General features: G+C 56.8%; 8 protein-coding genes across 8 annotated transcripts; 4 read left to right on the forward strand and 4 right to left on the reverse strand.

Moving 5' to 3' along the window:
* Positions 1 to 367: 367 nt before the first annotated feature.
* On the reverse strand, positions 368 to 2,041 carry N7510_003526 (NTF2 and RRM domain protein; the record flags this gene model as incomplete). Its single annotated transcript, XM_056975452.1, has 3 exons — positions 368 to 661; positions 725 to 1,660; positions 1,718 to 2,041. 3 exons carry the CDS (start codon positions 2,039 to 2,041, stop codon positions 368 to 370), a joined length of 1,554 nt encoding a protein of 517 aa, XP_056835408.1.
* Positions 2,042 to 2,964: 923 nt separating this feature from the next.
* N7510_003527 (uncharacterized protein) lies at positions 2,965 to 3,404 on the reverse strand (the record flags this gene model as incomplete). Its single annotated transcript, XM_056975453.1, has 2 exons — positions 2,965 to 3,282; positions 3,354 to 3,404. The coding sequence occupies 2 exons, from the start codon at positions 3,402 to 3,404 to the stop codon at positions 2,965 to 2,967; spliced, it is 369 nt and encodes a 122-aa protein (XP_056835409.1).
* A 762-nt stretch (positions 3,405 to 4,166) lies between these two features.
* Positions 4,167 to 5,827, forward strand: N7510_003528 (uncharacterized protein; the record flags this gene model as incomplete). Its single annotated transcript, XM_056975454.1, has 4 exons — positions 4,167 to 4,226; positions 4,280 to 4,310; positions 4,371 to 4,512; positions 4,567 to 5,827. 4 exons carry the CDS (start codon positions 4,167 to 4,169, stop codon positions 5,825 to 5,827), a joined length of 1,494 nt encoding a protein of 497 aa, XP_056835410.1.
* Positions 5,828 to 5,842: 15 nt separating this feature from the next.
* Positions 5,843 to 6,664, reverse strand: N7510_003529 (PMF1/NNF1 family protein; the record flags this gene model as incomplete). Its single annotated transcript, XM_056975455.1, has 3 exons — positions 5,843 to 6,137; positions 6,200 to 6,480; positions 6,617 to 6,664. The coding sequence occupies 3 exons, from the start codon at positions 6,662 to 6,664 to the stop codon at positions 5,843 to 5,845; spliced, it is 624 nt and encodes a 207-aa protein (XP_056835411.1).
* Positions 6,665 to 6,833: 169 nt separating this feature from the next.
* Positions 6,834 to 8,027, reverse strand: N7510_003530 (O-acetylhomoserine aminocarboxypropyltransferase/cysteine synthase family protein; the record flags this gene model as incomplete). Its single annotated transcript, XM_056975456.1, has 1 exon — positions 6,834 to 8,027. The coding sequence occupies one exon, from the start codon at positions 8,025 to 8,027 to the stop codon at positions 6,834 to 6,836; it is 1,194 nt and encodes a 397-aa protein (XP_056835412.1).
* Positions 8,028 to 9,088: 1,061 nt separating this feature from the next.
* Positions 9,089 to 9,666, forward strand: N7510_003531 (MARVEL domain-containing protein; the record flags this gene model as incomplete). Its single annotated transcript, XM_056975457.1, has 3 exons — positions 9,089 to 9,176; positions 9,225 to 9,510; positions 9,567 to 9,666. 3 exons carry the CDS (start codon positions 9,089 to 9,091, stop codon positions 9,664 to 9,666), a joined length of 474 nt encoding a protein of 157 aa, XP_056835413.1.
* A 759-nt stretch (positions 9,667 to 10,425) lies between these two features.
* N7510_003532 (putative arginine transporter) lies at positions 10,426 to 12,182 on the forward strand (the record flags this gene model as incomplete). Its single annotated transcript, XM_056975458.1, has 2 exons — positions 10,426 to 10,618; positions 10,681 to 12,182. 2 exons carry the CDS (start codon positions 10,426 to 10,428, stop codon positions 12,180 to 12,182), a joined length of 1,695 nt encoding a protein of 564 aa, XP_056835414.1.
* A 577-nt stretch (positions 12,183 to 12,759) lies between these two features.
* On the forward strand, positions 12,760 to 15,038 carry N7510_003533 (putative AMP-binding enzyme; the record flags this gene model as incomplete). Its single annotated transcript, XM_056975459.1, has 4 exons — positions 12,760 to 12,930; positions 12,979 to 13,234; positions 13,288 to 14,878; positions 14,933 to 15,038. The coding sequence occupies 4 exons, from the start codon at positions 12,760 to 12,762 to the stop codon at positions 15,036 to 15,038; spliced, it is 2,124 nt and encodes a 707-aa protein (XP_056835415.1).
* Between the last annotated feature and the right edge of the window lie 47 nt (positions 15,039 to 15,085).

Consider the following 15,085-nt stretch of genomic DNA (forward strand, 5'->3'; position numbering starts at 1 on the left):
ACAAAAAGAAGGGAAATAAAAGTATAGGGCAGAGAATGAGGGCATGGGAATTAATCAAATGTGAAAAGAAAAAAGATAAAACACACGAGCCCCATTGACGGGATGGAAAGGAACGTAACTTTTCCAGCCAGACCGGGACCAACCGCTAATATGCACTGTGACAAGAGAAAGGGGAGTGGGAGTCACATAACACATGTCATTAGGGACACAAAAAGAGGGGATGGGAGAACAAATGAAACCAGAAATAAAAAGCAACAAGTAATACAGACCCTGGGGGGTTCATCCATAGACGGCCACAGCAGGCGAAACGGCCCAGCCGGCCCGACCCCAGGTGAAAAGATCATCGAAGGCGGGACGTGCCGAGGGTTTAGGCGGCCTGGGCCTGGCTACGGCCCTTGGAGGCCACATTGCCGCCACGGCCACGGGGAGCAAACCCTCCACGGCCATCGCGCTGGAAACCACCACGACCCTGGCTACCCGCACGATCACCACGGCCGCGGCCAGCACCACCGCGACCAGCACTGTAGCCGTTGCTACCGTAGGCATTGCCACGAGGGCGGCGCTCCTCAACGAGAACCTGCTCGCTGCCGATCTGGTGCGGGTTGTTCGCGACGGCGGCAGTGTAGGCCGAGGGGTCGGCGAACTCAACAAAGGCGCAGTTCTAGAAGGACATGAGTACTATTGCCAAGGGGGGGGGGGGAGGGAGGGAATGAGAGAAACGGACCTTAGGACGGCTGACGTCGAAATATCTCAGCTTGCCGAAACGGGACAGGGTCTGCTTGAGCAGACTGGCATCCACCTTATCGGTGACGTTCTTAACGTAGGCTAGGACCGTCTGCTCGTCACCCGCACGAGACTGGGTCTTCTTGTGGTCAGAACCGGCAGTCTGCCAGCCCGCACCGTCGTTCGAGGCAGTGTCCTGGGACGCAGCAGGCTCGGCGGCCGGGGCAGCAGCAGAGGCAGCGGGCTGGGAAGCCGCCGCCGCTGGAGCCGCAGCTGGCGCAGCCTTGGGCGCAGCGACGGGGATGGCAGGGACCACCGGAGGCTTCGCACCCGGCTTGGAGGCAATGGTGGCCCAGGTCTTGGGGGCAAAGCTGGAGGGAGCCTCGGGCTCCTTCTCAGCCTCCTCCTGCTGCTCCGGGGCAGGCGATGGCTCGGGGGTCGGAGGCTTCTCGCTCTTGGCGAGTTCGGCTTCCACAGCGGGGAGGGGAGCCGGGGTCTCCTCCTCGGCGGGAGTGCCGTTGGTCTGCGGAGGCACTTCCTTGGGCTGCTCGACCTCGCCGTTGGTCTTGACCTCCTCCAGCTTTTCATCGACCTTGTTGATAGCCGCCGGTTCAGTCACCTGAGTGTCCACAGCGGGAGCAGCGGGAGCCGCGGGAGCGGCCGCGGGCGCTTCCACGACAGGCTGGGGAGTAGCCTCCTCCTGCGTAAGCTCCTCATCCTCAACGAGGTATCGGAAGATATCGTTCAGCACGTAGTAGCCATTGGGCTGCTCGGCCAGAACAAAGGTCTGGGCGAACTTGCGCGAGGGCTCAGACTTGTTGGAGATCTCGCCGATGACGGAGACCAGGATGTTGTCGAAGGAGGCTTGGGAGTCGACATTAAGGACACGCACCTTGCAGTCCTGGAACTCCAGCTGCTTGATCTTCTCATTGATTTCCTGCCGGATAAAAGTGGTTAGAAGATGCATGCAATGCCATGTGCATGAGAAACTCACCTTGGTGCCGATAGCGACGGGCACCGACTCCGCCTCAGTACCAAAGACCAGCTGGGAGCGCCGGGAGTAGAACAGGTGCAGCTTATCCGGGTTGCGGCTCATGGTGGTATAGAACTGCTCCACAAAGAACCAGCCAACCTCATCCTTGGAAATCTCGCTCTTCTGCTGCTCGGTGGTGGGCGTGACAGTCGTCGGGGTAGAGGACTGGGCCGGCTGGAAGCTGGCCGCAGTGTTCATGGCCACATGAGCATGGTTGAACGAGTCCGGGTAGCCATGCTGACCAGGGAAGTTGCCATTCATCGGAGGCTGGGTCATGTCGGCCATCATGAGGAACTGAGGGGTCTGATGTATGTGTTTTGTGGTTCGAGGCGGGTGAAAGACGGAATCCCAAGAAAAATATAACCGAGGGCTAGGCAGATAATCGATGGCACACGAGCAGAGCTGGATGGATCTCTACCGAGTGCAGAGAGATGGATGATCTAAAAGAAGTAGTTTTCCTCGCTTCACTAAGTCCAGGTCAGTTTGATCTCCATACTATTACCAATATGCACTCACAATGCCAAATGGACCAAACACCAATGCAAGGGATTGAATGTGACAGAATGAGAGGAAGAAAAGAAAAAAAGATGCAAGAGGATCTAAAGACTCTTCTGCAGCTGGTGACGAGTATGAGAGAAGTAGCGGAGGTGAGAGGTGACGGGGACAGGTCCTCTGTGCGGTTTCGGATCACAGCGGCGTGGAATGGACGAGGTGAGGAGACGAGATGAGACGAGATAGGGTGAATTGAGAACAGAGAAGAGATGTGCCTAAACCAAGACAAGGAGAGAAGATGAGGTGTAGGTAGGTAGGTCGGTCGAATAGTGGTGGTGAGCTGGGAGCAAGATGGGCTGGAGGCGCAAATTGAAAAAGCGACGCTTGCTTCCTCCGTGCGGGTGGGTGACTCACCGCCCGGCAGAACTCGGACCGAGTATCGACAGACCGTTAGGAGGGGATTCTTACGAAGGGGGAAGCCGGAGAGAGTGATGATTCAGAGATATGTATTGAGCGAGGGACATACAGGAGCGGGCGAAAGACGATATAGGGCCCGCCAGAATCCAGACACAGTCAGGAAAGAGACATAAAGAACAAAATCTCATTCGAGTCAAAACAACAACGCCGCTGATCCGACAGAAAGAAAGTAAATGGGGTATGGAAAAGAATAGGACGTGCAGTGGGAGTAGATCCGGTCATGATGATGGACAGAGAGATTACGACGCCGTAGCGGTCTTCTCGCTCAGGACCGTCTTGGGCTGGCGCATGACGGCATCCTGGCTCGACATCCTCCGCCCGAGCGCGCGCTCGACCTTGGCTCCCAGCGCCAGCTTATTCAGGTTGTCCGACTTCTCATCTGTGGGCACAAAGCGCTGCTTCGACAGGGGCTTGTTCTCCAGGCGATTCAGGCCATCCGAGAAGGAGCGAATGTCGGCCAGGCGGGGGTCGCCGCTGGGCAGGCTCGCGTTGGTGCGCTCGGAGGCCGCGAGCGAGGGGCTACCGCTGATGGTGGAAAAGCGCTTGGAGTTGCGGTTCTGGGGGAGGCCAACGAGGTCAGTGATTTGTGGGTTGAAAAAGGGGGACCAGGTTACACAGGAACCCTTACCGAGTGGGCCATGATCGGTCGCTCAGAGTCCAGAGAGGGCTGACGAGTCATCGCTTTTTTGGGAGGTGGGGGGTGGATAGGATCGAGAGGTAGAAAGAGATGGGCAGGGAGAGAGCAGTAGGAGGAAGACGAAGAGGTTGATGGACCGCTTGCTGGTTTCGGGCAGGGGAGCAGGCGGGAGGCAAGCTAGGAAAGAATGGATCAGCGGGTTGAGCCGGACGGAAGGAAAAGAAAGAGATGGGCCGCCTCGGCAGGTTGGAGCAAACCTACATCAAACTTAAGAAGAATCGGGTGATGGATCGTTACGCAGGGAATGATGAAGCGCAGCAGAGGAGTTCGGTGCAGGATGGGATGGTTCAACATTAAGCCGCGAAGGCGGTGTTCCGCCGCCACCACGACCACCAGGCACTGGGTTTCAGGAGCAACGGGGGATGGGGATGAAAGAGAAGATGATCATTCAATATTATTATGATGTACTATCTACGTGCCTGCAATGAAGTTCCATACTGCCTGTTCTCAACCAAGAGGGGTTCCTTTGCCATCCACGTCGAATTTGGAGCAGACTCAATTGCCATGTGCTGGGCCCCGCGGACGATGTACTACATACACCCTTCCTCTGCCCGGTTCGAACGAGGTACGATCAGGGTGATGGGGTCATCCGGACTGTTGTTGCTTGTTTTGTCTCTCTTCGGACCGACCGACCACACGAAACCGGCTGACTCACCGCCATCTGGGCATTTCCATGATTAATCACATCACCGCGGATCCCTGGCGATCGACGGCGATCGGGAAGGATCGATCCCAACACTCATCATGCCGAAACCCAAGTCCTTTTTGAAGGAAGCCAAGGGCAAGAAGAAGGCGGCCAAGCAGGTATGGAACGAGCAACACACTCGGAGATCCAGTGGCTGATCGTGGGATCATAGACACCCGTCACGGCAGATGAATTTTTAGCAGGTACCGTCCCAATTGGACCATCCAGCGGATTCATGAACCCACTACTAACCAATGCCACAGCCGGCGTCGAGCTAGAAGAGGCCGGCGAGAAATGGCGGGCGGGCGACGCCGCCAAGTCGATGCGCTTCTTCATGCGGGCCATCGCCAACTACGACGACGGCCTCCAGCGACACCCGGGAGCCTTTGATCTAGCCTACAACAAGTATGTCGGAGAAGGATTCACATTTTTAAGACCCGGCTAACCCGATGGGTCCAGGGCACGAGTTCAGTATGAAATTACCCAGCACCCCAAGCTGGCCGCTCAGCTACCCGCGCCACAGGGTGAGCTCTTGCAGATCGCCCTGGAGTCGCATCGCGGAGCCCTGAAACTGGATCAGGACAACGCCGATGTCCTGTTCAACACGGCGCAGGTACTCACCAGTCTAGCCGAGTCCATGTCCGACTCCAAGCACCCGGGCGACGAGGCACTTGCGCAGGCGGGGACCTTACTGCAAGAGGCCATCGAGCTCTTCCAGCGGTGCTTGATGCTGCAGGAGATGAAGTACTCGGAGATGGAGGAGCAGGTTCAAGCCATGGAATCCATGGGGAACCAGCCGGAGGAGCCAACGCCATCGGCGGAGCCGGCCGACGCAGCTGAAGCAGAGCCAACCGATGAGCCGCAAGAGCAATGGGCCGCAATCGTCGAACCCGTCACGAAAAACACGCTTGTGGACACGGCTGTGGCACAGCTCGACACATTGACCGCCCTGTGCAACCTGCTGACGTTTAATCCGGGGGAGGGAGGCATTGGCTGGGTGGAGGAGTATTCGTCGGGGCTCGTGCAGTCCCGACTCCCCCTGTATGTTGATGGATCGGACCGCCAGTATGAGGCTGCCTTGGCTCGGAGCAAACTCATATGCGCCATGAACGAGGTGCTGTACCGGGGCGGACACAGCGATGTCGACACTTATCAGCAAGAGGTCGGGAAGGCCTTTGGGCCAGATCTCGATCTATCGGCCGATCCAGAAGGATTGTGCGCCAAGGCAGACGCGCTTATATCTTTCAATAGCGCACTAAACGATGTCCCTCCATCGGACCCCGAGTCGTTCAACATGGCTCTATCGGCCCGCTGGCAATCACTGTCCGTCGCGCTGGACGCGTTGACGGCCGCTTCCAAGATTCCAGACGCAGACAATCTGCCCAAGATCCATCTCGCGCGGGGAGACGTCGAGATGCACCGCTGGCAATTGGGGATGTCGCCCTGGAAATATGAAATGGCACAGCAGAATGGCGCCACCCTCTTGCGCAACGCTCAAACATACTACCGAGGAGCGGCAGCTCTGGCTCGACGAGACGGGGCCAGCGAAGAGGAGCGTGATGGGTCATGCAAGGAGGCAATTGCGGCAGCAGTGGAGGGACAAACGGCCAAGCTGGACCAGCTCAAGACAACCAGACTCAACGAGGTGGTGGCGGTAGCCCAGGACATGGTGGAGGACGGAATGGTAAACGGCACAGACATGGCATCCTTGGTCTCGTGATTGATCGGACTGCCTTCAAAGGTCTGGCCGAGCGTTGACCTCTTCATCCATCTGGACGGCGTCCTGCCGAAGGTGATGCTCCTTGCTGAACTGCGTGGCTGCAGTAGCTGCGCCCTCCAGGTCGCCGATCACTGATTCAAGCTGGGACAACAGCTGCTCGATTTCTACACGCTGTGTCTGCACCGTTTGCGCCAACTCTGCGTTCTGCGTGTGGGTCGCCTCGAGCTTGTCGTTGAGCGTAGCTTGCGCTTCCTGTAGATAGGGCTTCAGGTGAGCCTTGTATAGATCTTCTGCACCGAGAGTGTGCGGGCTATAGTCGGCAGAGATGTCAGATATGATACCAAAAAGAGATAGGCACAGAAAATTACGTACGCAACTCGGGTCGCTTCTCCCTCTCCATTCCCTTCCTCGCTCTCCTTTCGCGCCCTGGCCTCCCCGACCAACCGATCCAGCTCATTCAGATGTTGAACCGCCTCTCGTTCCGTCAGGATCTCGGTAAATTCTGCCTTGGCGCTCTCCTCTAGCTTCGCGTTCAGTTGGCGCCATACACTCTCCAGGCTGGCAGGGACATGTCGTGCCGGCGTGGGGAAACAGCTGGCAAAGTTTTGGTACGAGTTTGCTCGCAGTGTGCGCGCCAACGCTTGGTCGAAGACCTGGTGGAGGCGTGATGCGCGTGGGCCGGGCGTCTGGGAGATGGGCGCAGGCGGGGAGGGGAAGGGGATGGTTGGCGTGTGTTGGATGATTCTGCCATAGCGGATGGATGGCTGGGTGTTGGCGTGGTTGACTGACTGTGTTGGGGGAGGGAGTGCGTGTTGTCAGTTCCTTCTCATCGTCCATTCCTATCTTTCGCCCACACTCGCGACGCGCCAGGACACGTGACTGGATCTATATCGGGGACGTGCAATTTTGCAATCACTAAAATGGCATTATTATCTGCTGCGAACTACATTTTCATTCCTTGGTGCTAAAATAATCAACCAATATCTACATCCCATTCATTCACCCTTTATTTAGTGCGGTCCGGGACCGTCGCCTGCGACGCCTTGAACGACTGCTCGAAATCGGCAATGATGTCGTCGATGTGCTCCGTGCCTACCGAAATGCGGATCGCATCTTCCGTCACGCCCGAGTCGGCACGCTCCTGCTCACTGAGCTGCTCGTGGGTGGTGGACCACGGGTGGATGGCGAGGGTCTTGGAGTCGCCGACACTAGAAGGGGAGGAATCAGTACATGGAATCAATCGAGCCACACCCACGGATACATACTTGGCAAGGTTGGAGATCAGCTTGAAGCCATCAACCACCTGGCTGCCGGCCGCAGCACCGCCCTTGATACCCACGGACAACACGCCACCGAAGCCACGCTTCAGGTACTGCTTCGCGGTCTTGTGCGACGGGTGGTCCTCCAGGCCGGGGTACGAGACCCAGCTCACATACTCGCTCTTCTGCAGCCACTTCGCCAAGGTGATGGCGTTGCTCGCGTGGCGCTCGGCACGTAGACTCAGCGTCTCCATGCCCAGAATCAGCTGCTGGGCCGCGAACGGGTTCAGAGCCGAGCCCAGATCACGCAGGATCTCCACGCGCACGCGGATGGCGAACGCAATTGCACCAAAGGTCTCCCAGAATTTCAGGCCGTGATAGCCCTCGGACGGCTCCACGAACTGCGGGAAGCGAGCAGCATTCTTGCCCCAGTCGAACTTGCCACTATCGATCACCACGCCACCGATTGTGGTGCCGTGGCCGCCAATCCACTTGGTTGCACTGTGGACCACAATGTCGGCGCCGTGCTCGATGGGGCGGCAGAAGTAGCCACCAGCGCCAAAGGTGTTGTCCACCACCAGGGGGACCCCCTTCTCGTGGGCCACCTTGGCAATGGCCTCGAAATCCGGCACGTTGTATCGGGGGTTGCCAATGGTCTCGACGTAGACGGCCTTCGTGCGGTCGTCAATGGCCGCGGCGATGTCGGCGGGATTTTCCCCGTTGATGAACTTGGTCTTGATGCCCAGTCGTGGGAGCATGACCTTGAACTGGTTATAGGTGCCACCGTACAGGTTGGTGGTGGACACAATGTTGTCCCCGGCGTGAGCCAGAGCCGCGATGGCCATGAACTGGGCTGCCTGGCCGGACGACGCGGCGACAGCGGCGACACCCCCCTCGAGAGCGGCAATGCGCTTCTCGAAGACGTCGACGGTGGGGTTCATGATTCGGCTGTAGATGTTGCCGAACTCCTTGAGGCCAAAGAGCCTCGCACCGTGGGCGGAGTCATTGAAAGTGTAGGACTAGATAGACCACCACCGTCAGCACGTTTCTCTAACCAGGCGCGGGGAGGGACGAACGGTGGTGGCGTAGATGGGCACCGCGCGGGAGTTGGTGGCCGGGTCCGGCTCCTGGCTGGAGAATTGTTCAACACGCTTTCCAAAAAGAAACACAGAGCCGACGACTTACCCGGCGTGCAGCTGGAGAGTCTCGAAGTGGGTGTGGTCAGCCATGACGTTTGCCGAATCCAGAAAATGCGGGGAGCCGATGTCGGGGGTCTGTCGGACGAGCCTGGGGGAACACGAGTAGAGTGAAGAATCAAGGGCAGAGGAAACTACCGGTAAAGTATTGGGAGTGATGGTATTCCGGATGAGGATGATTCTACTATTCTACAAATAACCAGAAAAAGGAGGGGCACGACCAGAACGGCGGGGAACAGCACGATGGCGTGATCGAAGGCTAAGGGACGATGGACTATTATTGATGCTCGTATCGGCCGACTCTACAAACTCATCATGTTGAGTGAGGAACACACTGTGGCAGACATCATCCTCTTCTGGAGGATGGTAGGAGTCCTGTGGGGGATGGTAATATATTATTCCTGCCTCGCTTAAAAAAATCCTCATGTTAGTAGTCACTGGGTGGTCGTCTTGGCTTGGGAGCATTCGCTCCACCCATATACATCTAGCCGTCTCCCTATTGATTCAGATTTCCCTGGGGGTACCTCGTATCCGGTACTAGCATCCTGCCAATTTACCATCGATGTCATCGCAATAAAGAATAATAGATTGCCGGGGCTCCGTCGTAATAGTGCAGCGGCAATCAGGGTTTAGCGGGCAGTCAAAGCTCAGCCACCTGCATCGCTCACTCGCCAAGGTGACTCGAATGACGCCGTTGCGACAAAAGTGGCTGTTGCCTGTTTTTTTCTTTATTGCTTGAGTATTTGATGGCCCATACACCCTCAACTCCCCAGCGATAATCAACACCGACTCTCACCACCCTCAGCATGGCATACTCCAATATCCACTGGGTCTACCCAGTGCGCCTCGTACAGGCCCTGTTCGCTCTCATCGTGATCGGCTTGACTGGATATGGTCTGTACTACCATCCCAGATCTCGATGGCCATACTAACACGCCCCAGTGGTCGGCTCGTGGTATAACTGGTGGACCTACTCCAGTGCCGTGGATTTCATGCTCTTCCTCGGCTGTTGGACGGCGTTTCTGGCCGTACCCTACCTTGCCTGCGCGCCGCTGTGGTTCCCGCGCCTCGCACACCGGTTCGTCATCCCCGCGGTCGAGGTGATCACGATGATCTTCTGGTTCGCGGGCTTCATTGCCATCGCTGCGCTGCTCCCACCGGCGCCAGCGTGCCACGGGAGTATCTGCAGCGCTCTTCAAGCGGCTACTGTGTTTGGGGCGTTGGAATGGTAAGCACCTAATTTTTTTGTGGAGTGGGCCTTGTAGCTGACAGTCATGAACTCAGGGCACTGTTTGTCGCGACCACCGTATTCGCGATCCTGGAGCTCATGCATTCCCGGAGTGGGACCAGTGTGAAGCCGGCCAACGCCCACGTCGGGGTTTAAAGCGTGGTGGCTGTTGAGGGCTGAGGCAGGACAGAGGAATCATCCATAATAATGTTTAGTCCAGATTGGTTTAGCCAGATCCATACCCCTTGGTTACCTAAGTTAATATCTATGTATTATTGTTATCACCGATCTCTTATCGATCATCCCATGAAACGGTGTGCCGCATTCGGTCACTCCTGACTATTCCGGCTGCAACGGCCCAGTGGCGGTGATTGACTCGCACAGGCCGATCGATCACGCCGCATCGGATGCAACCGACGGCAGGATCGAGCTAAGATTATGCAGGGAGTAGAGCACGATGCACAGGAGGATCGAGTCACATCGTTCAAGGAAGGCTTATGAGTAGTTATCTAATATTATTATATTACATTATTATCAGTATCTCGTCGGAACCAGACCCAAATTATCGGTCGCCACCGACGAGAGAAAAAGTTTTCGTCTTGTCGGCCCACACACTCCCGGGCCGGGCGAGAGTAACGAAGTAGACGAGCGTAGCTACATACCCCGGAGCAGGAATTGGATTTTCAAACTATTCTCCTCAATTGCACTCCTTCCCCTCATCCTCAGGGATTTCTTTTACCTAAGACTTTCGCTCCACCGGGCCGGGGCAGTCGGGCAAGTAGGGCTTGACGGTCTTGTTCGCGTCTCCACAATCAACGACGAAGCCTTCGGAGCCTGGCGAAAAGGTGGAGAAGGCCAGCCGTGACCTTTCGCTCCTTTTTTAACTCAGTTTCTCCTTCATCTCCCTCGGAAGGCATGGACGACGTGAGCAGCGCGCCCAAGGTCGAGAAGGCCAAGATGGACGAGCCCGTCACGCCCATGCAGGTGCACACTCCCGTCAATGACTATGAGGTCGACTACGAGAAGCATGGCGCGGATCGCGACTCGAATCCCTACCCGGATCTGAAGAGGAAGTTGAAGAGCAGGCATCTGCAGATGATTGCTATTGGTGAGTGGTGTCTTTCTCGGGCTGGAAAGGATTTTTTCCATACTGATAGAATTTTTGCGCAGGTGGCACAATCGGAACAGGCCTGTTCATCGGGAGCGGCACGGCCGTGGCCTACGGAGGGCCTATTGGAGCCCTCATCGCCTATATCTTTGTCGGAACCATCGTGTTTTCGGTCATGACGGCGCTGGGTGAGATCGCGACTTACATCCCGATCCCCGGCGGGTTCACCGCATACGCCACCCGTTTGGTCGATCCTAGCCTGGGTTTCTCCATGGGTTGGATCTATTGGTTTTCATGGGCATCGACATTTGCGTTGGAGTTGACGGCCACCGGTCTGATCATTCAGTACTGGGACGAGACGATCAATATTGCCATCTTCATCGCCGTCTTCTGGGTCGTCATAATCATCTTCAACCTGATGCCTGTCGGCTTCTATGGTGAAATGGAGTTTTGGTTTTCGAGCGTCAAGGTCTTGACGGTGATCGGCTTCATGATCTTTGCCATTTGTATGAATGCCGGTGTTGGTCAGGAGGGTTATCTCGGCTTCCGATACTGGGTGCATCCAGGCCCATTCGCGGCCCCAAGAAACTATTTGATCTCTGGCGATGTCCCACTGGCCAAGTTTGTTGGATTTTGGAATGTTCTGATTCAAGCCGGCTTCTCCTACCAGGGTACTGAGTTGGTCGGTATCGCCGCCGGAGAGACGGAGAACCCTCGGAAGACGGTGCCGTCGGCCATCCGCAAGACCTTCTTCCGGATCGTGTTCTTCTTCATCCTGACCATTTTCTTCATTGGCATCTTGGTGCCCTCTACAGACAAGGGCCTCGTGGCTAGTGAAGGCAGTGGTGCCAGCGCCAGCAACGCCAAGGCCTCGCCCTTTGTCATTGCGGTGGAGCGGGCCGGCGTCCACGCGCTCCCGAGTATCATCAACGCGGTCCTGTTGACGGTGGTGCTCTCGGCAGCCAACTCGAATGTCTACAGCGGCAGCCGTATCCTGGTCGGCTTGGCCCAAGAGGGATTCGCCCCCCGCTGGTTCAAGAAGACGACCAAGGGTGGTGTGCCTTACTTCAGTGTGCTCTTCACGGCGCTCTTCGGCTTGCTCGGGTTCCTGAATGTGTCGAGCGAGGGTAGCACCGTGTTCACCTGGCTGATGCAGATTTCGGGCGTGGCCGGCTTCATCACCTGGTCTTCGCTGAATGTCTGCCACCTCGCCTTCCAGCGAGCCCTGAAGGCGCGCGACATCTCCCGCGATCTGTTGCCATACAAGGCCGTCGGTCAGCCGTACCTGTCATGGTATGGGCTATTTTTCAATGTCTTGATCATCATCACTCAAGGATTTACTGCGTTTCTCGGACACTTCCAGGTGAAGGAGTTCTTCATCAACTACCTGAGCCTGATCCTGTGGGTGGTGCTGTACGTGGGCCACAAGGTGATTGCCCGGCCGGCGTTTGTCAAGCCCATTGAGGCTGACCTGGACACGGGCCGTACGGCATTTGAGAACGAGACGTGGGAGACGGCGGAGGCGACGACGTGGAAGGGGAAGGTGTTGGAGTGGCTGAACTAGGTTGACGTTGGTTGTTTTCTCTGCATGGCGTTTTGAAGGCGTGTATACATACAGACCCATCTCTTTGCATCTCTATACATACCTATGAAGTCTATTGATTGTGATCATCCTGTACACCCCAACGTAACTATTGAAAAGGGTAATCATCCCTACGCCCATACATACATACCCACACACGTGCTGCGGAGCATGTGAATCAGCCTATGACAGCATGTGGCGCCGAGCCTGAGTATGTCATGTACCGGTACCTGCCCCATTATGGGCCACACTATGGTTGGCCAGGTACTTCCGGTACCTGTCCCCGGGGCCGAGGTTCTTTTTTTCTGCAATGGCGCATTAACCCAACTCGTCCTGCTCTCCGGCGCTCCCTCGCTCGTCCGAACCATTCTTCTTACTCTCCTTCCCCCCATCACTCCCTTTCAGTCCTCGATCTGCCTGTTCAGTTCGGCCTTAATTTCGCTGGGAGGTCGTGCTCGACTTTTTTTTCTCTTATTATTTTTTGGCTTGTACTGAGTAAGTGTGAATCGTTCGCGACACTGCTGCCCCGTCTCTAACATCTTTCCTCTCCAGATAGACCATGTTCTTCTCGCAACCCCCTCACCTCGCCAAGGCGGAGGAGCTCAAGCAGGAGCCTCCCAAAGGCACTCCCTACTCTGTCGCCCTCCCCGGCTCCGAGAAGCCCGGCCGCAGCCGGGTGTACCGGGCATGGAACTCGCAGAAGGAGCTGCTGCAGACCTTGGATCCCCAGGTATGCCACCTACGACAAGCGGCGCATGGATATTTCTGACAATGGCAGGTCTTGACGGCGCATGACATGTTCGAGTCAACTGCCAATCGCCAACCCAAGAACCACTGCCTGGGATGGCGCCCATTCAACCCCACCACCAAGACTTTCGACCAGTACCAGTGGATCAACTACGAGACTGTGCAGAAGCGCCGTGCCGCCTTTGGCGCAGGTCTGGTTGAGCTGCACCACAAGCACAACTGCCATCGCTCGGGCCAGTATGGCATTGGTCTCTGGTGCCAGAACCGCCCAGAGTGGCAGATTACCGGTGAGTTTTAGAAGAACCATCAAGACCGATCGGAGGAGACTGACTGGATCTAGATCTGGCCTGTATGTCCCAGGGTCTCTATTCCGTCTCCATCTACGATGTCCTGGCCGCGGATGCCACCGAATACATTATCAACCATGCGGAGCTGAACTGTGTGGTCACTTCTTTGCCGCATATCCCGACGCTGCTCAAGCTCAAGTCTTCTCTGCCGAACCTTAAGATGATTGTCAGTCTGGACCCGCTGGATGCCGGCGAGCAAGATGGCCACTCGAAGCGGGCGCTGCTAGAGTCGATGGCGGCCGGTCAAGATCTGGTCATCTACACCATGGACCAGGTGGAGGAGCTAGGCCTCGCATCCAAGCGCGGGTACAGCCCTCCGTCGCCGTCGGACGTTGTCACCATCAACTATACTTCGGGCACAACAGGCCCCCCTAAGGGTGTAGTCTTGACACACGGAAGTGCCGTGGCTGCCACATCTGCTGGTCTGATGACTGTTGGCCAGGCCCGCGGTGACACCATGTGCTCGTACCTTCCGCTGGCCCACATCTACGCTCGTCTTGCTGAGCACACAGCTTTGTGGGGCGGCGCGCGCATCGGCTACTTTCACGGCAACATTGTGGAGCTGGTCGATGACCTGAAGCTCTTGAAGCCCACAGGGTTTATGTCCGTCCCACGCCTCTATAGTCGTTTTGGCACTGCTGTGCGTGCTGCAACAGTCGAGGCTCCAGGCTTCAAGGGTGCCATGTCTCGGCATATCGTCGCAGCCAAGACTGCCAACCTGAAGAACTCTGATCCCTCCAAGGCCACCGTGCATCACGCTCTTTACGATCGTATCTGGGCCAAGAAGGTGGCCGCTGCTCTGGGACTGGAACGCGCGAAATACATGGTGTCGGGCTCAGCGCCCCTGGACCCGACTCTGCACAACTTCCTGCGTGTGGCTACCGGTACCGATGTCCTCCAGGGCTACGGCCTGACCGAGACCTATGCCTGCGCCACGGCCCAGTCGGACCGGGACCTGACGGCTGGCAACTGCGGTCGCCTCGCTCCTTGCGTGGAGGCCTGTCTAGTGTCTCTGCCAGACATGGAGTACTATGTGGAAGACAAGCCGTACCCGCGCGGAGAGTTACTTCTGCGCGGCAACAATTTGTTCCGGGAATACTTCAAGAATCCGGAGGAGACATCCAAAGCGGTGACCGAGGACGGCTGGTTCCGCACTGGCGATGTTTGCACCATTGACGAGATGGGCCGCTTCACCATCATTGACCGCCGCAAGAACGTGCTCAAGCTTGCTCAAGGCGAGTACATTTCCCCCGAGCGGCTGGAGGGTGTCATCCTCTCGGAGCTGGGTTATATCGCCCAGGCCTATGTGCATGGTGACAGTGTGCAGAACTTCCTGGTCGGTATTTTCGGTGTTCAGCCGGACATGTTTGCCCCGTTCGCCAGCAAGGTCCTGGGCCGCTCCATCGCTGCCACCGACCTGGATGCCATCAAGACGGCTCTGGATGACGATAAGATCCGGCGGGCTGTGCTACGTGATCTTGAGAAGGTTGCCAAGAAGCACAAGCTGGCTGGCTACGAGCGTGTCCGGAACTGTGCGATCAAGGTTGAACCGTTTTCGGTTGAGAACAACCTGCTCACCCCGACGTAAGTCTTGAATACTGCCCCTTCATTCAATCTCATACTGACCAGTGCTTTTAGTCTCAAGCTCAAGCGTCCTCCCACGGCCAAGGCATTCCGTCCGCTCCTGGACCAGCTCTATGCCCAGGCTTTGGAGGAGGAGTCAGCACCCAAGGCCAAGCTGTAGAGGCATTTTCTTTTTGTTTCTCAATTACACACCATGTCTTGTACTTT

The sequence above is a fragment of the Penicillium lagena genome (assembly GCF_028827675.1).
Source record: "Penicillium lagena strain IBT 129212 chromosome Unknown utg000002l_segment0_segment0, whole genome shotgun sequence".
NCBI classification, from domain to species: domain Eukaryota; kingdom Fungi; phylum Ascomycota; class Eurotiomycetes; order Eurotiales; family Aspergillaceae; genus Penicillium; species Penicillium lagena.